Here is a 24804-nt window from a genome sequence, read left to right on the forward strand (position 1 = left end):
AATAATACTCCAAGTTTTGTTGATAAAGCACTTAAGTGAAAAACATGCTAAGTAACCTATAATCAGAGACAATTAATCCAAGTAGGAATATAACTGAAGTATGAACGTTTTTCCCCTTGTTAATCAGCAGCTGCAGTAGAAAGTGATATCTAAATCAAACACCGGTTTGGTTTCAGAAGCTGCCGGTTACTGACCCCACCGTCTAAACAGCCCCGCCCCCGATCCTGTACTTTATCCAGTCTGTAAGTGACAGCAGCTGCTATTAAAGCTCTGCGGACCAAGGGGCAGTGGTCACAAATATCTCTCTAGATCAGCTACTAGGGAAAAAAAATACTGAATTATTAAAGATTAAGCCCTACTTATCACAATGCACTGCCTGAAAAGTCTGAGGACAGCTAACCCGGGAATCTTACAGCTATTTAAAAATGCAGGGATCTCCGCCAGAGTTGGAGCTGACAACATTGTTTTGTCCAGGACGCAGCAACATGTTCCCTGCTGGGCTGCAGCATCACCCCACGCCCACAAAGCCTTTCACTACCAGAAAGACCCTGATGTGGACCAAGGACACCCCAAGTAGGTCACAGACTGTCTCTAGATGAATAAATCACCATTAATTAGCCAAAACATTCCCACATAATATCAATGAGTGAAATTTCAGGTGTCTAGTTGCAGTGGTCTCATAATTCATGCTAGTAGCTAACTAGCTTGAGTAACTCCTACCATATCATCTTCAAACTTTTATAAGTATGCAGGAAAATCTTGAAATAAGTTTTTATTTTCTCTGAAGTGCAGCATTGGCCAATTATAAGTTCAACTTTTTTGCTTTGAATATATTGAGTATACACTTTCTTGCAGAAATGAGAAGATCGATACCACCGAAGCTGCAGCTAGTTTAGCTCATGGATGTATTAGCTAGCTAAATTGGCTTAGTTTAGCAATCCGGCGGGAACAGCTAACGTTAGCATGTTTCTGTCCAAAGGTTAAAAAACAAACCCCAGCATGTCTAAAGCTCATAATGTTATATAATGATTGTTTAATTTGTACACAAACGAACGTGTACGTTAAAGTTGTTGTTTTAAAGGGCTATTATGTGGTTTAAGTTACATTTTGACTAGTTATTGGACCAGCAAATTTACCGGCTAGACTTGACCGGCTAGGCCAATATTAGCCTACAAGCCGTTAAGAAATTACTGCGCCCAAGCCGCTGGTTGCCTGGCAACATCAGGCTAATGACAAGACTTAGCTTAGCTAGCTAAGGCAACCTGTCACGCCAAACCAATCCGTTTTTTGTCAAGGCTAAGCAAACAACATATAACGTGTTAATTAATGAGGTGCTTGTACCCTGATTTTTTTTAGAGGAAAGTAAACGTTCCCCTTGCTTCCATTCTTATGTTAGCTAATGTTAATTTGGTTTGGCTCTAGCTAACATTACATAACATTAGCTAGCTATTAACACAGAGACAAGAAAATAATAGCAATCTTGTCATTTACTCTTGGCAAGAAAGCAGACAAGTATTTTCCCAAAGAAAAACAAAATTCACATGGTTATTGAGTTACACACAGCGATTTAGTAAAAGAGCTACTGGCAGATGGCATTTGGGTGTTTCTTTCTTACATTACCATTTGATATTTTTCAGCTCATGTTTATTGTTGTTGTTATTTACACAAGAATTGACAAAGGGAATAATATTTTGAAGCTCATGTTTGTATGTTTAAGGTTTGCTAGATCCAAACAGTAAAGTAGCCTGAGAAAGCATACTGTATATACCATATACTATACAGCTACTGTAGGAACCCTTAATTGTACGATAGTATTTTATTCATGGATTACAGGTGATAGCCTATATCAAAAACACTCTGAACTGCGTCAGTGGCTGGATGTTGGCCAGTATTTTTTACAACTGGCAATGTTGTCAACATGAATGTTGAACCACTGCTCAAGGTTTTGTCTTGATACATTGGAGCCACCCCAAATGTAAAAATCCTAACATTGTGTGTTGTTTGTTTTTGCAGGAGTAGGTTTATGTCCAGTATGGAGGATTTACTTTTCTACACTATCACTGAAGGCAAAGAGATGATCCCCCTGTCCCAGTTCATCACTGTGAGTCAACAACATACTCATACTTCCCCCGTCATGCCATGGACTGTTTTGACTTTCCATGACACATGGTCATACAAACACGCTCTGCCCTACAGCAGTATTGTATTTCCCAAAAGCACCTAAGAATTTAGTTACATAAACCTTGGAGAGGGATGTAGGTACGCACAACAGGAATCAAGAGTGTCTCCAGCTGAATGCAGGGTAAAGTTTAGAAGGTGTTTAGGGACTTTCTCATGTAATAGGACTAAATATAGCAGGTGTGAGAGTGAGGTAATCATCATCAGATAACTACATGCATTTTTCATATTGAAGTGTAATTATTTTTGGGGTTAAATTTGCAAGAATTTCTTAAAATGTTGAGGTTGCAGTAAATTAGATTAAAAGCATTGCATCTAAACCCATGGGCTTATTTAGTGACTAGAGTGTAAGGAACAGATCTCCCAATACATGGGCCCCACACACACAAACACACACACACACACACACACACACACACACACACACATTACAGAAGAGATATCAAGCTTCTGCGATTGTGAACCTGTACAGTTGGACATATCTCAGAAGATGAACATGACAGACTGTGTCTTTTTGTGCTTTCTGATAACTAACAAGCTATTGCAAATCATCACACCCTCATTTAGCTTCATGTGGTGTGCAACCTTTTAGACAGTCACATAAAAAAGGCTGGCATGAACATCTGGTGACCTCGGTGCCTATGGCAACTCAGTCATTTTAAAAAGGAGCATGCATTTAGGAGAAGAGACTTGTGTCAACACAAATGGCTTGTTGTCACACCACAGATGACTGGATGTGTTTGTAGAGGTGCCTTGGTGAGGGCATAGACAGTGAAAGTGTCTGTATCAATGTGTGTATATCACTGCAAAAACAGTCATCCGAACAAGCCACTTAGAGTCATGGTCAGCCTACCAGAGTTAGGGTTTGTAATTTCAGTTACTGTTGTAGCAATGGCAAGATAAGATGGGGAATCACTGTACTAGTATTAGGAAAGTGACACTGAATTACAGAAGGTTTTGGAAACAAGTTGGTGAGGTAAGATTATAAAATGTATCTCCTCCGAAATGTTCAAAGTCTATGTATGTATATATTGTATAGCACGCTAACACACTATAATTGAAAATGTAACTGATGATTCATTATAGTCTTGATTAGTTGCTATAAAACATCAGAACATAGTAAGCAAAGAAGTCATTAAAACCACCAAGTCCAAGTTTACTTGTACTGACCGGTCCGAAGTCTGAACCATGATCCGGACCAAGGCTCATGTTTTTGCTGCATTGTAGACATGCAAGCAAACTAAAGAACTATACATGACATAAATATGTCCTGTTGTCATCACATACGTGAGCCATGTCTCCCAATACTTGTAATTTGATTGGTTTGTAGACAAACTTGGGTTTTGAGGAGCTACAGCATTTATTCAGAGACACTACACTAACCTGCATTGTATATTTACTACCACTTAACAAATAAAACTGCTAATTTATTCTCTGCTCTGATTGCTGACAGCTGTCTGCTCTGAGCACATCTACTGTCACTCTCTTGCTAAACCACACGCTACGTACAAACTAAGCATGGAGATATTCCTTAAAAGAGCTACGCTTCTCTTATAACAAGACGATAGCTGGCAGAATCTTGTATTTGGTCCAAAGTCCGAACAGTTCAAAAAAGGCCTGTAATTTTGGTTTGGCTCAAACTGAAAAGTCTAAAAATCCTGACCAAACGAGGGAGGTGGGAAAGGCCCCTAAGAAAACCAGTACATTTAGAGCCAATGCATTTGTATCATGTGTTTGTAAAATCACTTTTAATAATTCATTTATTATCAAAATTGTTAGTGATTAACTGTTGATTGACTAATCAATTATTTCGACTACCGTAATCCTTTCAGCTCTACATGACAATGTGTATTTAATAACAGTTCATAAAGATATAAATATATAAAGCATATGGGGTACTGTGCTATTTCATCAGGTAAGATATCAGGTAATAAACTCTATATCTTGCTAGCCAAACCATCATTCACAAGGCACATCTATGTTTGTTTTGTGTGGTTATACAAAATCGGCTCAGATCCCTAAACAGAAATCTTTCGGTTGATGGATAAAACTCTATATGGGCAGCCCCAACTGAGGCATCTTCCAGCCCTGAAGCTAAGAATCACTCACAGACATTCAATAACAGCAACAGCGAGTTACAAAATGTATTCAATCTGCCACGTTCCTCTTTTTTCTTTTACCTTCAATTAAGATCAGCGCTCAGGGCATACGGTGTCCCCTGGCAGAGGGCTCTGCCCATCAATCCTATCCAAGAAGTTATTTACTATGCAGCCCAAAAACTGTGGTATGGTATCAAGGCTTTATCAGTTCTTGGTGATATCTGGCCGCTCTGGCCTTCCTATTGAGAGAATCTGGGTATGTGATTGCCCTGGACTGAGTATCGATCTTGACTGGCATGATGTATGGTCTAATATTCCAGAAGCATTACGCAATCCAGACCATCAGCAGATTCACTACAATTTCATTTATAGGACATACCTCACCCCTGTGAAAATGCATCACATGAAGGTAATTAGCAGTCCTTTATGCACGTTCTGCCCACTCAAAACCAAGGTACACATCTTCACATGTTCTGGGTTTGCTCTCCGCTTGGTCAGTTCTGGAACAATATTGCATCCAAAACATCTGCCCTGATTAATGATACTGTACCTGTTACTGTACTGTTACTGTCAATGTTTTGATTCTTAATGATCTGTCAGCCCTCCAGTTCTCTAAAACTCAAAAACGAGCAAAAAAGAAGAGCGACAGCGAGTGGTTTGCTCACTGAATCAGTTATGAAATGAGATGACTCTGGAGCTGATCTGTGGGCTTGTCGGGAGGGTCGTGCACATGGTGTCCCCAAAATAGACACACGTGGTTCACATTGAATGTCAGCTTGACGTGGGACTTAAGAGAGGGATTCCAGTAATTCAGTCTACACCTGTATTTCTTCCTAAATCCCATGTGGGCAACCCTGAGGCTTTGAAGTTCCCTAACCATAACATCTACACGTTTGATATCCTGCTAATTGACATTACATTAACACTGCTGTCCATGACCCAAAGTTTTTGACAAAGTCTGTCATCTACGACTCCCTTCTTTTTCTTTGTTGTGTATGAATTGCTCAAAACAACCTCATCTTCCTCTTCTCCAGGCTTTGAGAAAGACAGGTTTGTTGACATCTGACCCTCGGTTGCGTGACTGTGTCCGTCAGATGCGACAATCCTCACGTGACTCTGCCGGGCCAGTCATGATGGACCAGAAGCTCTTCAAAAGGTGATAAAAGCTATGCTTATTTATGGAGAAATAGTTATGCACGCAGTTATTCAAAGGGGGAGTATTCAACTCCTTTTTGTATTTGTTTAAATAAACACTCAGTTTATGTCACTGCTGCATAATCAGCTTTATCTGGTGTTAATCTGAATGTTAGTTCTCCTCTTACTTAGAAATTGCATATTGAATGACAGTGTGCAAGAAAAGGTAAGGTTAAGTCCTTCATACTTTATTGTGGTTAAGTAATAGAGTAAAAGTATGTGGTCAACGCTATTTCAGTCTAAGAGACTGACAGAGACAGGTGTTTTATAGCCGACAGCTGCTACTAGCCAAATTCACATGGACACGTGGCAGCCAAAGCAGTAAATTGTCCAGAAAGGCAGAGTGGTCTCTAGGGCTGTTAATGAAGGGGATCATTCTGGTTGAGCTCCAGACTGTGGTAATAACATTAGTAGACTTAACGCATCTGTAAGCTCCATACAGAGTGCTACCCAAACGGTATCATTTCGTAAGTGTAATTCACTCAATCCCATCCTTTGGCCTGGAGCAGCATGAGGGTAGTCTTCGTCAAACTTAATTGTGTGCGTTCGTTTTCTTTGATTTGTAAGGTTATCCTTTCCTAAAGAACACTCAAAAGCTCACTATAAATATGCTACGAGAAACAGAGAGAGCTATCTCCTATTTGTTTTTAGGAGAAGACCCATATGAATAATGCAAGCTCTTTTCACTCTCTTCTCTAAAACCTCACTCTATCATCGCCTTGGATTATTGAGGGGTGCGGACCACATATTTTGGTTCAGACCAGCTGTGACAGAATGCACATACATTTCCTTGAGAGCATACCACATTACTGACCTATGATATAACAATGAAAATCTATAAAAACTACAGTATTAGGATCTGCTGGTATAGGCAGGTGTGTTTGTTTATCCTTTTGCTGGGTAATTATCGGTTGGAAAAAAAGGGAAAGTGCATACAGGAGGCTTATATTACAACGCTTAATTATTAGAAAATGATTAGGCATAATAATAATAAAAATAAAATGCTATCTATCCATATACAGCTGTGTTCAAAATAATAGCAGTCCAACATCACTAACCTCATAAATCATAGTTTTTGGTAGAAGGGATATTTCTACATAGCAAATAATTTGCTAGTAAGTGTAATAGAGTCATAGAAAACCAACAGACCCAACAGTCATGACACGCATGCTGCTCATTCTGTGTAATTGAATCTGTTATTGAAAGGGGAATGTTCAAAATAATAGCAGTGTTGTGTTCAATGAGTGAGGTGATTGATTCTGTGAAGAAACAGGTGTCAATTATGGCCCATGTTTAGGAAAGGAAGGAAGCAAATGTTGTGCATGCTGGTTGTAGTGCATTTCACACTGAAATGGGTCATTCCAGACATTGCTCTGAGGAACAGTAGACTTTGATTAAAAAATTGATTGGAGAGGGGAAAACATATAAAGAAGTGCAGAAAATGATATGCTGCTCAGCCAAAATGATTTCAAATGCCTTGAAATGGCATCCAAAGCCTGAACAACATGGGGAAAAACGGTCAACCGTTTGAATGGATCGAAGAATAGCCAAAATGGAAAAGGCTCAACCAATGATCAGCTCAAGGAAAGTCAAAGAAGACTTAAAGTTACCTTTGAGTACTGTTACAATCAGAAGAAGGCTATGTGAAGCAAAGCTATCAACTAGAAGCCCTCGCAAAGTCCCATTGCTGAAAAAAAGACTTGTACTGAATAAGTTTGCCAAATTTGCCAAAGGACACACTGACTGGCTAAAGGAGAAATGGCGCAACATTCTGTGGACTGATGAGAGCAACTGAAAAATATAACTTTTTCTTTTTAGGTCTAGTGGCAGCAGACAGTTTGTCCGACAACCCCCATGCACTGAATTCAAGCCCCAGTACACTGTGAAGACAGTAAAGCACGGTGGTGCAAAAATCATGTTAAGTGGATGTTTCTCATACTGTGGTGTTGGGCCTATTTATTGCATACCAGGGATGATGGACCAGTTTCAATACATCAAAATACTTGAAGAGGTCATGTTGCCTTATGTGTGTAAGAGGAAATGCCTTTGAAATGGATCTTTCCACAAGATAATGACCCAAAACACACCAGTAAGCGAGTAAAGTCCTGGTTCCAGATGAAGAAGTTTGATGTTATGGAGTGGCCAGCCCAATCCCTGGACCTCAATCCCATAGAACACTTGTGGGGTGACATCATTAATGCTGTGTCTGAGGCAAAACCCAGTAATGGAGAGGAATTATGGAATGTAGTTCAATTGTCCTGGGCAGGAATACCTGTTCACAGGTGCCAGAATTTGGTTGACTCCAACTAAATATGCAACTAAATATTAGTGCAGTGATTCAAAGTAAAGGAAAACCTTGAGACATTTTTCAGTTAATACAGTAGTTTTAGTTGGTAAAGAAAAATGCAAATACTGCTATTTTTTTGAACAGCCTAATATTATTTTTCTTCACTTTCTGTAAAGATGATGAATCAATTTGATCAACTTGATCAATTTTGGTCATGTTTTGATTTGGAATTGAATGTGCGGTTTTCCCAATGCATTGACATTATGGAATAAAAAGCTATTCTAAGGATTTTGAGCATTATTCACTTTTTTAAACACACTATTTGCTGCTATTATTCTGAACACATCTGTAATTACAACTCAGGGTTAACTAGTAAAAGTAACTGTTAGCTTACTTGCAAAGGTTACTTTAGTCATACTAGCCCATATTTCTTGGCAAACCTTAACTTGATCCTAGGAAAGGTTTAGTTCACCCAAATAAAAAAAACAATTTTCTCACTTATCTCTAATGTTTTCTGGACACAAAGGTAGCTTTGTTTTTTACTCACAGAGGATTGAGATATCAGTCTCAGACAGTATTGCCTCCACACTGATGCAATGGATGTGAATGAAATTCCTTTAAAAATTCTACAGCATGATGTCTTTCTGTAAACAGTGTCCCTGTTACTCTGGATAATCCACAAGACACACTGGCAACAGTTATTATGAGGACTATTCTTTCAGTAGAAGGTTTAAATTAAAACTGTATTATTCAAATTAATTAGGGAAAAGACTTTGAAATGCACAATTTCAGCACTGAGCACAAAAAAAGGAAAATTACATTCTCTTCTCCTGCATCCGAGCAGCGGCAGAGATTTTAGAGGGTGACATCTCAGAACCTAGATGAATAAAACTACAATTATCTGTGTGGTTATATAGCACTAGGGGTTAGTTGTTTGGTTTGATTTAGTTTTGGTATTTTTGTGGTGACACTGCACAATCAGTATTTGAAGTTCTTGGAAATTCTTCTCATGATATTTTAATGTTTAATAATGTGTCCTCTTGTAGGTGTGTGGGCAACAACATCATGCTGCTGACTAAGGCTTTCAGAAAGAAGTTCATCATTCCAGACTTTGAACAGCTGACCCAGCACATCAATAGGATGTATGACAATGCGCAAAAGCAGGAGGCAGGACAAGTAAGTAATGAACAAACAGACATACTGATTCATTGTCTCCTCGTTCATTACAATAACGCTCACGTGTCTTCATGCAGGTAGCTGATTACATTCCTCAGCTGGCTAAATTCAGCCACGATCTCTGGGGTGTATCTCTGTGCACGATTGATGGGCAGAGGTACAGTAACATCTTCACTTTAATGTGTGTTTCCATTCTGAAAACCTCCACCGTGTGTATTCACTTACTAACACTACTCCATTACATCCTCATGTCATGCAGACACTCTGTGGGTGACACCAAGGTTCCCTTTTGTCTGCAGTCATGTGTGAAGCCTCTGGAATACGCCATTGCTCTGCACGAGTTGGGCAGCGAGCATGTTCACCAATTTGTGGGCAAAGAGCCCAGCGGATTCAAGTTCAACAAACTGTCCCTTAATGACGAAGGTAAGTGGTACGGGTTATCAAGACTTTCACTCCAGTTATCCTCTCTACACAAGAACAAGCACTGACAATAGTACAGTGACTAATCCTGGTTTTGTAAAAAGTAAATCTACACAAAAGAAGTGTTTTCCCCTAGTATGTAATTAAGAAATCTTGGCAACTCTTGATCAGTAATTTCAACAGACTTTGGTTGTTGGCAGAACAAAGTTGATGCAAGAACAAGTTCTTATTCTACTGGGGTGAAAATTGTCCAGATGGACTTTTAGCTAAATTGAGTACCATTTTATCACCTTACCTTTGTAGTCATTTGCTATTACATAACCTCTTCTGAAGCAACTGTATGTGTTTAGTTTTAGCTGATGTTAGGTTGTTAGCTTCCTCTGGTGAAATATCGCCTGTAATCTCAGCAGTTTATTTCTCTTGTGGTTAGGGGAAAGTGAGTGATAACATGCTCTCGTTTCTTGTGCAGATAAACCACACAACCCGATGGTAAATGCCGGAGCTATCGTCCTCAGTTCTTTAATTAAGGTAAAATCCAAAGGCATGTCAGCAATGAATGCATTGATTTGATAGTAGATGCAGAGGTTTTCATTTAGAATTTACAGAAAACATAAAAGACAGTTGTCTGTCATTAATCTGGATTTTAGGATAAAAAAACAAAGAGTGTAATCTTTGTTTTAAACCCAGGTCTTACTAAATGTTTTTCCCCTTCAAGTGTTACTGTGCAGGGTTGCGTTCTGTTGCAGTCTCTTGCTGAGCTTAAACACAGTTCAAAAAGGCAATCTTATAGGCCTTCAAAACTAATGATGAAAAACAAGAAACTAAACAAGTAACCAGACATGTTCCACTAATTAAAGACCATAACTCAGGAACGCCTGAAGGGAATTTCTTTCAATTAGGCTCAACTGTCCACTTGGACTCAAAGATAAGGGTTAGAGTTTGGTGTTTAAAGGTCAAGGTTATCGTGACCTCACACAACCCATTTTTTAGTCAAAAATTCATATGCTAATTCTGACAACATTTCACACAAATGTCTATTAGGACAAACTGATCACATTTCATACCTAAAAGGGAAAGGGCAACATTTTGGTTGAATTTCAAGCTTACAAAGTCTTGCTGTGTAAGCTGAGGCAGTAGATCATAAGCTGTCTGAGGCAGAGCAGTAGTTTAACTCTATGTCTCAATAGATGACAGCAGACGTAACAGTTGTATGATAAGACACTGCTGCCTCAATCGCCCCCGTCCAGCCAAGGTCAGGGGAGGGAGTAACACACCTAACATTCATACACACAAAAACTGTAGTAGTGACGCACATAGAAACACTGGATAAGATGTTCTTTGACCCAGACGGCCACAGATCAATGTGCTGCATGTGATTTGGGTTACCTACAACGTGACATGTTAGGTAGGTAAGAATAGTTGTTGTAAGTGATGCAATAGCATCTTCACTATTTGGTAATCTGTAATCATGGATGTCTCGCATGAGTTTAAATACACCTTCAGGAGGACAGAAACTTGAAAGTTGGGATGGCCTTTACTGACACTACACAGTGTTTGATTGGCACTGCTTAATCCTAATTCTACTTGATCGAGATTCAAAAAAGGCTAGTAGTTAACACTGAACCGCAATTTCCCCACTGTGGGACAAATAAGGGTTTTCTTATCTTATCTTATCTTAAATTTGTTTGACCACCTTGAAACTGTGGTGATTGTTTAGATCTTCTGTGCTTCCGGGTTGAAAATGTGTGTGAAGAATCCATGTTTTGCCAAAAAATGCACTTAATATCTTAGATTAAATTCCTTCAAAGTCTTCACTACATAATATATATGAGTCTCCACGGACATAAACTGCAACTTGACTCGTTTTTGGAGGCATACAACTGCAAGATTCTATACATTTTTTGAAAACATTTCTCTTAGCTACATCCTTAGTAGAAACAGGAAGTTGTGCTAAGAAGAGTTCAGGGACCTGTTTCACCAATTTTGCTAAATGAAAGCTGCAATGTGCACCTGAAATCACTTCCTTCTTGTATTCATTTTGAGACATTTCACTCATCAAACCAAATACTGTACTTATGATCAATGCATGAGCAAGTGATAGCCCTGGAGCAGTCACAAATGTTTTTGAAATGTCCTAACAAAACACTTTATGAAATGTAACCCCGCCACTATTTGCAATCTGTGCCACAGCAGTGCTCGCAGATTGCTTTTGTCCTGTGAAATATTAAGCTTTCTGGTTTTTGAAAATTACATATTCATTATGGTTTTTGAAGGCCTAAATGATTGCATTGTTGAGTTCAAGCTCAGTGAGAAGCCACAGAATGCTATGTTTGTTAAAGCTGAAACTATTGGTGATGTTGTCTAATCATTCATCAATTTATTGGCTGGTCATATGGTGGCCGTAGCAGCTGAACTATGTTCATCACCATCTGACTGACCAGCTTTGAACTTATTGTGAGACATGTAGTGGTGGAGTTTAGCCATATATGGTTGTCTATTTTTTTCCTCTGTACTGTTTTTGTTACGTTTCTCAGCTGACTGAAGAGATACTCTGGACTTTTTACCATATGTGGGTCAGGTTCAGCAGCGAGGGAGTGTCTGTGTGTGTGGGTCTGACTGCAGGGGCGTCTGTGTGCTTCTGGCCAATTACAGCCCTCAGAAAAGAAGTTGTGCAAGCCACCCTCGCTTGTGTGTGTTAGTTTGGGGAGGGAAACAATATTTGCATATCATTTGTATACATACTGAGGAGGTTATACACTTAAATGCTTGATTTCTTACACACATGACAAAGAAAGTACAAAATTGTTAAAAGCAGTTTTGACTTTTTGGCAATATTCATACCCTATTGGGAACAGCTATACCTGCAAAAGTTCAAATGTCACAAATGTATATGCTTTGTTCAGAGAAACAGAGAGCAAACACCTGAAAGAAATACAGCAAAGTAAATTATTGACCATGAGGTTTAGTGTGAGGCCATTTCTTTAACTCACAGAAGTATTTGATATCCTTAACCTCATCATAGTCATTAAATATGAACGGGGCTACGGTCCGTATTTATTAACTTTACAACTCTGTAACATCCCTCCCTGGTCCGTGAAATTCAAGCACAGACATAAAAATCCCCAGGCCACAGTGTGCATATTGCGACACTAACAGAGGGCCACAAAGACATCATGTACAGGTCATAGCTCGACGCCCACCAAAGACTGGACTAAAAACTGCTTTGGCGTCAAAGAAGTCAAACACTGCCATCTATAGGGACTCACTGACTGTTGGTGTACTTAAAACTGGCATCAGGATGTAATTTTTTCCCGCCTCTGTTGACAGCCTCATTCAAATAAGGCAGAGAGGTTTGACCACGTGAGTAAATGCTTTTGATTTTCAAACTTTTCTTGATTCCATGTATTTATTTGATCTTCCTACTGTACCATGTGTAAATATAATGTCATTGCAGGTGATGGAGTTCTTGAAAAGCTTGGCTGGAACAGAGTATGTGGGCTTTAGCAATGCAACGTAAGTAATGTGCTTAAAGAAGTGCAACATTATTGTCCTGTGTCACATGAAATGTAACTTTCTGAATACTTGTTACCTTCCTACAGTTTTCAGTCTGAAAGGGAGACTGGTGATAGAAATTATGCAATTGGTTATTACCTCAAAGAGAAAAAGGTAACTTTTGGCAGTATTTTATGTTTAATCACAATCCCCTTAAATACTTGTTCAATGCTCAGGTTTTCAAAACAATTAAATGTTCTGACTATGTGCTGACTCTGGTTTTAACCCGTGCAGTGCTTTCCTGACAATGCAGATATGACTGCAGCCCTTGACTTCTACTTTCAGGTATGAATCTTTGTCTTTAACATTGTTGTACTCTGTGGATGAACCTTTCAAGGAAAAGTTCTACATTTTTGGAAATAAGTCTATTATATATAAAACTACAAAATTAAAACACAATCAGAATTTACCAAAGACCAAAAAAAATAAAAAATAAAAAAGGATAAGTTCGAGAAGGAGCTGGGGGAAGCATACAGCTTATTAGGGCCTGCCCCTACTTCAGAATATCATATTATTACAAAACAAACAGATATGCAAATACAGAATACAATCTTTCAGGTCTTACAATAACTTACAACAATACAGCAATATACAACAATACCATTACATTACAATTCCATCCCTGTGTTTTGGTCAATTCCTTTCTTTATTGGTAAGTATTGATTTCTTTAGATTTATATCACTCTCATGGCTGAATGATGAATAGGAAGCTACAGCTGGGACACGGTTAGTTTAGTTAGGCAAAAAAACGCCCTCTGGTTTCTGTGCAACCTCACGGTTACAACAGGGCTCCAGGAAGTCACTGCACCCAGCCAAGAAATAGTCCAGCACATAACCCACAACTTTTTTTTTCTTTTTCTTTTTTTTAAATTAATTAATTAATGCATTCATTCATTCATTCATTCATTTATTTATTTACAGATTTGTTTTCTTACAGATAATGTTAATTTGCCGGGCTAGCTGTTTTCTACTATTTCCAGTCTTTCCAGTCTTTATGCTTTACTAAGTTAACCAGGCTGCTGGCTGTAGTGTGATTTTTGGTATCTGTTTTTTTCAGTTGTGCTCCATTGAGGTGAACTGTGAGTCAGGAAGTGTCATAGCTGCCACACTGGCCAACGGGGGTATTTGTCCAATCACAGGTGAGCGTGTGCTGAGTGCTGAAGCTGTTCGCAACACCCTGAGCCTCATGCATTCCTGTGGCATGTACGACTTCTCCGGACAGTTTGCCTTCCATGTGAGTCACCAGATACTCAAGGACCTATTTGAAAGAGTTGTTTCACTTGTTGCTCCGAGCACTCATTAAATGTTGAATCCCGGTTGAGACTTTTCTGTTTTCTCTTCTTGTTCAGGTGGGCTTGCCTGCTAAATCTGGTGTTTCGGGTGCTGTTCTGCTGGTTGTCCCCAACGTCATGGGTATCATGTGTTGGTCTCCACCATTAGATCGGCTCGGAAACAGTGTTCGTGGCATTCACTTTTGCCAGGTATGCAGTTGCTGTCACAGTTTTATTGATTTTTCTGAAGCAGATTTTTCTGTGTCTGTATGCTTAATGTTCCATCTTTATCCACTTTTGATTCATTAGGAGCTGGTGTCTCATTTCAACTTCCACAATTATGACAACCTGAGGCACTTCACCAAGAAACACGATCCCAGGAATAGATCAGATGAAGATTCAGTAAGTTGGGACAGATGTAGACGCTGCAATTTTCATTCAGGCTAGTAAGAAACATAGATATTTCTTGGGGAGACTTTTTAGTGTAAAATGTTTAAGAAACAATCTACTATCGTGCAGTAATGTTAGCCTTTTGATCCATTAGAACAAGTCAGTGGTAAACCTGATGTTTGCAGCCTACAGTGGTGACCTCGCTGCTCTGAGGAGGTAAGCAAAGACTAAATCAAGTTTTCATTTTTGTCACTAAGTTGGATGATGCGATCTTAAAGGAACACTTTGACATTGACAAACATATTCGCTTTCTTGCAGTGAGTTAGTTTTAGAAGATCAATATTGTTTACATATCTGTTTAATGTGAACTTATAGCTAGAAGCAGGTTAGCTTAAAATATAAATCTATTACATTTTGTTTGTTTCATTTGTACAAATGAAGTTTAAAAGAAATTAAGTGAAAAGTTGTGTTTTTTTAAATGTCCTAACAACGATTTTTATGAAATGTAAAACCGTCACTATTTGCAATCTGTGCCACAGCAGTGCTCGCAGATTGCTTTTGTCCTGTGACAACCTGTCTTTTTTACATTTAATTAAACAAACAAGATATAACATGTCAAAAAATTGCGCTTGAAGGTGTTGGTAGGCAGATTTTGTTACCTTCAGACAGAGCCAGGCTAGCTGTTTCCATTACTTCCAGTCTTTATGCTAAGCTAACCATCTCCCAGCTGTAACATACAGACTTGAGAGTGGGAACTATTGGCTAGAAAACGACTAGGCAGAGTCACTATTCTTTTAAGAGTTAATTCTCTGCTCATTAAAAGATGTCCTTTCCATGTGTGCTCCCTCACTTCTGTTCTGTCTTTTGTTATCCCTGCAGGTTTGCCCTTTCAGCTGTGAACATGGAGCAGAGGGACTACGACTCTCGCACTGCGCTCCACATTGCTGCTTCAGAAGGTGACACTTCATTAGTAGTTAATTCATTCTTCATTAATCTCAGTTTTGATATTTAAGCAATTATTAATGAAATATGGCTTTGGGGGTCGCTCATGCACTTGTTGTCTTTCAGGTCATTTAGAAGCTGTTATCTTCCTAACTGAAGTATGTAAAGTGAATCCCCACATGAAAGACAGGTAGGAATTTCTTATATAAACCTTTTCATCTGATATTAGATTCAAAATGGTAGAATGGTAGACAAATATGCCCATCTCCATATTACTAACCATAACAATACATCCATCTCCATATTACATTGTGGTTGCTATTAGATGGGGAAACACACCTCTAGATGACGCCATGCAGTTTGGCCATGATGTTATTGTTTCAGCCTTGCAAGAATACACAGACCGCAACGCCCCATGCAACACAGAGGAGCAGAAGACCACACTGGAGACATACAGTACGTTGAAAAGCATCGTCTAAACTAGAGACGGTGCAGTACCATTTTTTGTTTCTCGATTCCCAGTGATGTAGTCAAATGTATTGGAGTTGGTATATTGTACTGTGTATATATTGGCCAGAATCTGCCTTTTGGGGGGACGGGGAGGGGTCGGGGTGTCCTCCCCCATGGAAGTTTCGAGCATTAACGACTTCATTTCCTGTATTCGGATTCACTTTTATGCACCGATTTACGGAGGAAATACCGCTATTTAGCCTATGCTTTTGGGCAAGTCGTGGCCTAAAGGTTAAAGAAGCGAGCTTGAGGTCGCCGGTTCAATCCCCCGACCAACAGGAGGAAATCTGGGGGGGGGAAGTGAAGCAGCGCTTGTCCTTCCCTCATTACCACCACTGAGGTGCCCAACCACTCTAGCGGAGCTGCTCAGTGGCCAGCAGATCAGACTGGGGTTGTACCGGGCTGCTTCCAGGTATGAATGTGTAACTGTGTGAATGTGACAGGTCGTCGTTGCAAATGAGAATTTGTTCTCAATTGACTTACCTGGATAAATAAAGGTTAAATAAAATTGGCTTGTGTTGCAATTTTAACAAACTGTTTTTGTGCTAAGCTTATGATAGAAAATGCCACTATGATGTAAATATTTAATATGGTGTGCCTATTTATTGTTTAAATATTGAAATATATTTTGCTTCATTGATGTCATTGAATCAGGGGATTTTATGGGCCTTTGTAATATATATTCCCTAAGCTGCTATATTAATTAACTAAATAGGTGATACCATTGTATTTGTGCCTGTGACACTGGAAGGACTATTTCATTGTAGTTTATTGGGGCTCATAGGCCAGTTTATACACTGCTGATATCTTGCGTTGTGTTTGTTTTCTTTATAGCTCTTTTTTATTGGTCACTTGTTATTAGAGAAACATCTGCATATTGCAGGTGCTGATAACAGTGCACATTTGGGTTACTCTTACACAAAATACATAAATCAATTAATGTTGCAAACTAGACACACAAATGTTTAAAATTTGACATAAGGAAATTAAAGCTTTTGCTTGTTAGCATGTGTATGTAGTGAACTATAGAAAACAGACATAAAGTCATGTGATAAAAAATGCAATATTCTACAGTTTAATGATCTCAAATGAATGCACTTTATTCACATTGCTTTATTTAATTTAACTCAGTAAAAGGCAGTGAAATGAGTCCTCCAGATGACTTAAGCTTTAGTCTGTCACTGTAAATGTGTATAATCTTGCTATATGTAATGTAAATGTTATTTTTATTAAACAATATACAGTATGAACATGAGACTAAAAACGTTATTGTTGTTGATTTCAGCTTTGTAACTGTGTGGGTGATGTAAGAACACAGCATAAAAAAAAAATTTGGCAGTTAATGTTGCTCTCAAAAACAATCATACATCCTTTTCACATCAGTTAGTCTGAGAGGTAATACATGAGGTACACACAATAACAGCTTCTGTGCTATGATTGCCTGAGATAACACACAAAGCATAAACTTGCATTGATAAGATTTCATTACAATGAACCATCTGGACCACGGAAAATTAACCATAATCTGTAATTAGGATGTAAATGATTACATAGATATTGCTTTATTTCCTGTTGTGATAAATGCTGTCATGGTACCAAATACAAGCCCACGACCATCACAATCATCACAGCTCAATCCTGGTTCACTTCAGGCCTTCAGGCTCCTCCAGACCAGAGTGTGTAAGCAGCTCCCCGTCCCAAAGTCCAAACGCAGGACAGAGGGGAGTCTTGAACTGGACCTTGATGGTGTGAATGATTGTGGGTTTTTTGATGTCCACCAGCCCCAGAAGGCCCGCTTGGTAGTCAAGCAGGATGCCTATGCGGTCTGGCTTGCCCACCAGCGTCACAGGAACTATCTTATTGCTGGTCATAGCAAACCACTTGCGCTGAGCATAGCCAAACACCCAGGAGGAGCTGTTGGTTCCCACACAGTCCTCTCTGGACATCAAGGCCTCGGCCACACCCAAACGAAACTCTTGAGACTTTTTGACCGTCACCTCCCAGTAGTGTCTTCCACTGCTGATCTTCTCATTGCCAAACACAACGGCCCAGTGTCGGAAACGTTCTGGGTTGTCTGGCACATAGCTGGGGTCCAGACCCAGCATGCGGTAGATGACGGCAGTGTCTTTCTTGAAGAGGTCCAGACTGCTGTGAGCTGTCTGCTCATCGAGCCTGAACTGAAGATCTACAGAGAAAAATAAGAGAAATGTTTTTCATGATGACTTTTGATAATGATATTTGACACGGAAAACCTCATTGTGTTAGTACCCAAATCAGTCTATGCTTGTGCTTACCTGCATCTATAAAAATGTTTTCCATAGTACTATCCATTTATTTATTTTTTAAATATTAAGTTGCTCCATTTTTTGGATATTATTCATGAGCAGATCAGGTCTCTCATAAAATCATGTAAATCACTGGCTCCCAAACCTTGTTTGACATTTTGAATTTTAGATTAATTGCTGCATTGTACAGATGGAAAATAGACACCATTATGGTTATTAGCACTTATTATTACACTTGTGCTTTTCCTGGTATGACAAGTCAAAGGTTTATCTGACGTTAACCTATCAAGACCGATATCTGTCCAGGTTAGCACACGTTTTATACATCCATGGTCACAAAGCTAACGTTACAAACGGGGAATTGAGCAGTAACGGTATAAGAGCAAATTGAGGAAAACAGGTATGTGCTCGGATTATCACCTGGGGGAAAGTGTTAAATAGCGCATTATGTCAAATTTTGTAATTTTCTGGTTGTGCATCTGTGCAAATATAACGTTGTTGCGCCGAGTTTTGCATCCCTGCCGAAAATTCGTGGGCAGCAATTGAGCTATCTATGGTAGCTACTTACCTAGGCAACTAACTTTACTAGCTAGCTAAAACACTGATGATTCTAAACGTTCAAAAAAAGTATACATTTCATATTATTTATCACCATTGAACCACCATGAACCTGACACATAATATATTGTTTTGAAACAGTTAACGCTAGGTTATTTTGCATTCAAAATCGTAGTTCCTTGGCATGCAAAACTCGGTCCAACACCCCACCATTTTTATCACAGAAAAAGCCACTGTTGGGTCTACTCTATATTTTAGCGAAAACACAATTCCCATTTCAGTCTACAACGCCAGCTGTCCGTTTGAAAAAAAAAAAGCCCGACGACGCTTGCTGAACTTTTGTAGGCTCATTTGTTTTGCCAGGAAGAGGTGTTAACGGTTTCGTTACAGTGTATGGATACAGCCCATTACCGACTTTGTTGTCGTGATAAGAGTAAGTTAGGTTATAACGGAAAAAGTCCTATCATTAACAATAACAAACATCATTAATTTAGCTGTCAGAACTGTGCCTGTTGGGACACTGACCTCTGAGCTGCAGCCCAGAAGCTAACAACTCTTGCTTAACTTTTACAAACCATTTACTCACAGTTTCCTCTCGAGGTGGATATGTAGCATATCCTCTCAGGCAGACTGACAGGCTGCCTGTGTGTGACTGGCCGTCCTGCCAGGCGACATAGACGGGCTACTTTAGCGACCATCGCCATGTTTTTAACAGCTGCTGTTCACATGGTTTGCTTCTTTCTGGTTGTCAAAATGTAGCAGCAGCGCGCTGTGCTGCCCCTGCAGGCCTGGAGAGGATCCTCTAGACTCGCCAGAACATCAGCACCAAGGACAGCAGACAGCCCGTCAAAACTGCACAGTCTCACCATTTGCAACTGTGTCACTTCTCAGTAAGTATACACTCCACCGAGCCACTTATTAGGCTACAACTGCCAAACTGCTCATTACTAATTCTAGGCAGCCAACACATGGCGGAAAATCAGGATATTAGGAAGACATGGTCAAGAATCTCTGCTTCACGGACAGTATGGGGAAGAAAGGTGATTTAGACTTTGAACGTGGCATGATTGTTGGTGCCAGAAGGGTGGTTGAGTATTTCAGAAACTGCTAATCTACTGGGATTTTTACGCACAACCATCTCTAGGGTTTACAGAGAATGGTCCGAAAAAGAAAAAAAAAAATCCAGTGAGCGGCAGTTCTGTGGGCGGAAATGCCTTGTTGATGCCAGAGGTCAGAGGAGAATGGCCAGACGGTTTGAGCTGATAGAAGGGCAACAGTGACTCAAATAACCACCCGTTACAACCAAGGTGGGCAGAAGAGCATCTCTGAACGCACAGACGTCCAACTTTGAGGCAGAGGGCTACAGCAGCAGAAGACCACATCGGGTGCCACTCCTTTCAGCTAAGAACAGGAAACTGAGACTACAATTTGCACAAGCTCATCGAAATTGGGGCAATAGAAGATTGGAAAAAAAGTTGCCTGGTCTGATGAGTCTCGATTTCTGCTGCGACAGTCGGATGGTAGGGTCAGAATTTGGCGTTTTACAACATGAAAAGCATGGATCCATCCTGCCTTGTATCAAACGGTTCAGGTGGTGGTGGTGGTGTCATGGTGTGGGGAATATTTTCTTGGCACTCTTTGGGCCCTTGGTACCAATTGAGCATCGTTGCAACGCCACAGCCTACCTGAGTATGTTGCTGGACCATGTCCATCCCTTATGACCATAATGTACCCAACTTTGATGGCTACTTTCAGCAGGATAATGCGCCATGTCATAAGCTGGAATCATCACAGACTGGTTTCTTGAACATGACAATGAGTTCGCTGTACTCAAATGGCCTCCACAGTCACCAGATCTCAATCCAATAGAGCATCTTTGGGATGTGGTGGAACGGGAGATTCGCATCATGGATGTGCAGCCGACAAATCTGCGGCAACTGGTGTGTGCCATCATTCATATGGACCAAACTCCTGAGGAATGCTTCCAGCCCTTGTTGAATCTATGCACGAAGAATTTAGGCAGTTCTGAAGGCAAAAGGGGGTCCAACCCGTTACTAGCATGGGGTACCTAATAAAGTGGCCGGTGAGTGTACATCTTAAAGCCCACTGATCCAGAGGCCAAAAATGTCTCAATTATGGGAAAATGTGTATAAAAGTATCCACAAGACATCTAGAATTTGTTGAAACGGTGCAGCCTTTAAAAAAAAACATAGAGTTTTGGGTTTACATGTTTGATTTAATGTTAATAATAATAATAATACATTTTATTTAACAGCGCCTTTCTAACACTCAAGGACGCTTTACAGAGAATAAAAGAGATACAGGGAACAAAAAGTGTAAGTAGTAATAACAAAACAAATAAAACAAAACAAAAACAAAACAAACAACAAAAACAAAAACAAAAACAGGAACAGTGTATTTACAGATAAGCGAGCTGGAACAGATGGGTTTTTAGTCTAGTTTTGAACAGAGGGAGAGAGTTGATGTTGCGGAGGTCGGGTGGGAGTGAGTTCCAGAGCTGGGGAGCAGAGCGTCTGAAGGCTCTGCTCCCCACGGTGATGAGTCGAGCATGGGGGACAGTGAGGTGGATGGAGGAGGAAGATCTGAGGGAGCGGGAGGGGACGGCAATGTGTAGGAGTTCTGATAGATATGGAGGGTGTGTGTAATGTTAACATTAGGATTGCAACAAACGGTTGTTAATCTGATGATTTATTCTTGATAATCATGTGGTGTATTAATCATCATAAATTAGTGAAAAGTTCCCACAATGTCTTTATTGTCTGTTTTGTCCAACCAACAGTCCAAACCCCTGAAACATTAATTTTTATGATTACACAAGACAGAAATAAAGCAGCACATTTTCACAATTGAGAAGCTAGGGTCCGGGAATGTTTGTCATTTTTGCATAGAAAATGGAAAAAGATAATAGTCTGTTGATCAAATAACTTACAAGGTATTAGCACCACTAAACCGCATGTCTTCAGTAAAGAGCTTGAACAAGCTGAAACAGAATATACAGTATGATAATAAAGTATGATACAGGCAGTGTGGAAAAAGAAGAACAACCTTAAAGCTACATAATAGGAATTAAAAAAGGGAAAATTGGATGTTAAGGGGCTACAATGGTCAGTCTTCTGGAAATAACAACTTCTTCTAAACTCAACTACCTAAAATAGTTGTCTTAGAATTAACATTGTTATTATTTTCCCTTTAGATAGTATCTTGTGCTCTATGTATGGTGTAGGTGCACAGCTATGCGGCGAGCTAAACCGCAGTAAAAAAAAAAAAGTGTAAAAGTAAAAAGAGTAAAAAACACAACAGTTATCCCAACAGTTATTCAACAGTTCTTTAAAATGTTGTTTACAGACAGCTAGGCTAGTGTATAACAGCTAGCTTGGTTAGCAATAAACTCATCATATTAAACAAAATTCAACTAAATCTCAAATTAACAACCACAGAACAGCTGTAAAAAAAGAAGTACCTGCAGATAATGCTCCAATAAGTGTATTAATATACTGTAGAGTGTAAACTCCTTCCAGGTTGCTGAAATCCCCCACATTCCCAGAAGAATACTGACTTCATTGATTTCATTATAAAAACTCAATATCCCATAGATTTAATGTTTGGCATATGGCTTTAAACAAAAAGCAATGGGGATCCATACTAATTGCCAGCTTTAAATGAGGGTACTGTGGGTTAGGACAGCTGTCATAGTAAATTTATACTTGAACTTCAAACTCATATTTGGATTCAATGACAAACAGTACCATTTGGTCTTTGCTATATTATTACAACTTTATTACTCTACAGCAGTGGCGGAGGACAAACTACTCAATATAGATCATTACTCAAGTAAAAATACAGAACTTGAGTAAATATTTTAGGTCTAAAAGCATACACCTTTGTAAAAGTTTGCTTAAACTTCATAAATATATCAAGTTTATATATTATTATATAATACATACTGTATCTCTGCATGAGTTATAGCTGTTTGTGCTGGATTTGAGATTGCAACTGCTCCTGGGCAATGTGGCAAACGTAGTAGTACTTTAAATGTCACAGATAAGAATTTTATTTTCCTGCTATTGCATTTAAGATGGCTGATGCATCTTTCATGACATGTAATACATATTTTGATATATTAAAAGCTTGATTCAGCCTCATTGCACAGCCAGATCCATTTTTCACACCAGTCTCCAGCTGGGGAATAAATGTCATTGTTTATTCATGGTCCAATCTAAATATGGCACATATCGTTATTTTTCCTTTGTGGTGCCTGATGATGACTTTGTTTTGGAGAGTAGCTCTCGCTTCAGACACACACACCTCACACACACTCACACCAAGACATGTTGGGTTGCGCGGAGCCTTCTTATTCAAATCTCTTTCTCAAAGTCAAATCTGAATTCAATTAATTCAGAATGTAAGAAACATGACGAGTCATGAAAAACATACATCCCTACACTACAACATTACTATTTTATACTATAAGGAAAGGGGGGAAAAAAATCAATAAATCATTTATTGATGATGATCGGTAATTGTAAAAGAAATATAAGCAAAGCCAAAGATTCTCTGCTTCAACTTCTCAAACGTGAATACTTCCTGTCTTTTTAGTCTATAATAATAAAAGGTTTATCTTTAAGTTTTGGACTGTTGGTAAAAGAAACGTTAAATATGTTAACTTGGTGTTAACTTGGCTCTCACTGTTATACTTTTACAGTAATGTCGTGGTTCACATTTTATAGATTTTATTTATACATTTTATAGACCAAATTAATTGATGAATTCTAAATACATAAAATATTAATCCTTAATGGAAATAATTATCATTGGTGGTCGTAGTGTATATTACACTAAGGCGCTCAGTACAGTTTCATGTGTTGTTTTTCAATCAGGCCGTGACATGTTCTGAAATACTTAACCCTTGTGTTGTCCTCGGGTCAAATCGACCCGTTTCAAAGTGTTTCATATCTGAAATATGGCTTTCTTTCAACCAAATTGCCCAAAAATAACATGGATGATTCCATACAACATTCTTCAGGTAAAATGTATGTTTACTTTCATTGAATGTTTTGGGTGTTTTATTTAATCGTATAGCATTTGAATTCTTTCTTTTTTTAAATGGTTTCAAAACAGTATCCAGACTAAACTTTGACATATACCCATCTGGGATCCACTCAACATCCTCTGATCTTAACTATTAGCTAAAATAATTTATAATTGCTGCCTTTTTAACTAAAAGCTTATTTATAATTTGATACAAATGAGGTTTGTTGACCATGAATTCCAAGAATACGTCTAAGACCTGTTATCAAACCAGCTCAGGTTTTTAAAAAAAGCTCCAAATGCTGGAAAAAGTGACATCAGAAAAAGTGACATCAGAAAAAAGACAAAAACATAGGAAAAGCACAAAACAAATTTCAATTTTGACCTGGAAGGGCAAGTTCATGGTTAACGGGAAGACAACACAAGGGATAAAGACATGGGAAAGTTTGAACTTGCACTTGTAGTTGTAGTGGTAGGTGACCAACTGTGTTAACTGACAAAGGTTTTCCCGAGGTGTTCCTGAGGCCACGTGGTAATATCCTTTACATAATGATGTTGGTTTTAATGGAGCGCTGTCTGAGGGTCGAAGGTCACGGGCATTCAATGTTAATTTTTGGCCTTGCTGCTTACATGCAGATTTCTCCAGATTCTCTGGATCTTTTGATAATGTTATGGATTGTTGATGATGAAATACCATTGTACGTTGTTTTTAAACTGTTGTACTAATTGCTAACACAGTTGTTGTGAACGACTGAGCCTTTGGGGGATGCTCCTTTTATATCCAATCATGTCACTCACCTGTTTCCAGTTAACCTGTTAACCTGTGGAATGTTCCAAACAGGTGGTTAAAATGAGTAAATATTTGCAACAAAAAAAAATTGTTTATCAGTTTG

The 24804-nt window shown here is 39.0% G+C and overlaps 2 protein-coding genes across 2 annotated transcripts; one reads left to right on the plus strand and one right to left on the minus strand.

The window, feature by feature from the left end:
• The first annotated feature begins 250 nt into the window (after window positions 1-250).
• On the plus strand, window positions 251-17322 carry LOC116692821 (glutaminase liver isoform, mitochondrial). Its single transcript, XM_032521371.1, has 18 exons — window positions 251-573; window positions 2014-2101; window positions 5312-5433; window positions 8805-8934; window positions 9012-9091; window positions 9194-9357; window positions 9824-9882; window positions 12682-12714; window positions 12809-12867; window positions 12954-13020; window positions 13141-13191; window positions 13964-14140; window positions 14256-14387; window positions 14487-14579; window positions 14722-14783; window positions 15447-15523; window positions 15636-15699; window positions 15835-17322. Exons 1-18 carry the CDS (start codon window positions 368-370, stop codon window positions 15986-15988), a joined length of 1818 nt encoding a protein of 605 aa, XP_032377262.1. The 5' UTR covers window positions 251-367; the 3' UTR covers window positions 15989-17322.
• On the minus strand, window positions 17120-19629 carry spryd4 (SPRY domain containing 4). The gene is made up of 2 exons (XM_032521378.1): window positions 19449-19629; window positions 17120-18204 (listed from the first exon to the last, which is right to left on the minus strand). The coding sequence occupies exons 1-2, from the start codon at window positions 19564-19566 to the stop codon at window positions 17663-17665; spliced, it is 660 nt and encodes a 219-aa protein (XP_032377269.1). The 5' UTR covers window positions 19567-19629; the 3' UTR covers window positions 17120-17662.
• Window positions 19630-24804: the final 5175 nt, after the last annotated feature.

Source organism: Etheostoma spectabile, chromosome 7 (assembly GCF_008692095.1).
Source record: "Etheostoma spectabile isolate EspeVRDwgs_2016 chromosome 7, UIUC_Espe_1.0, whole genome shotgun sequence".
NCBI classification, from domain to species: domain Eukaryota; kingdom Metazoa; phylum Chordata; class Actinopteri; order Perciformes; family Percidae; genus Etheostoma; species Etheostoma spectabile.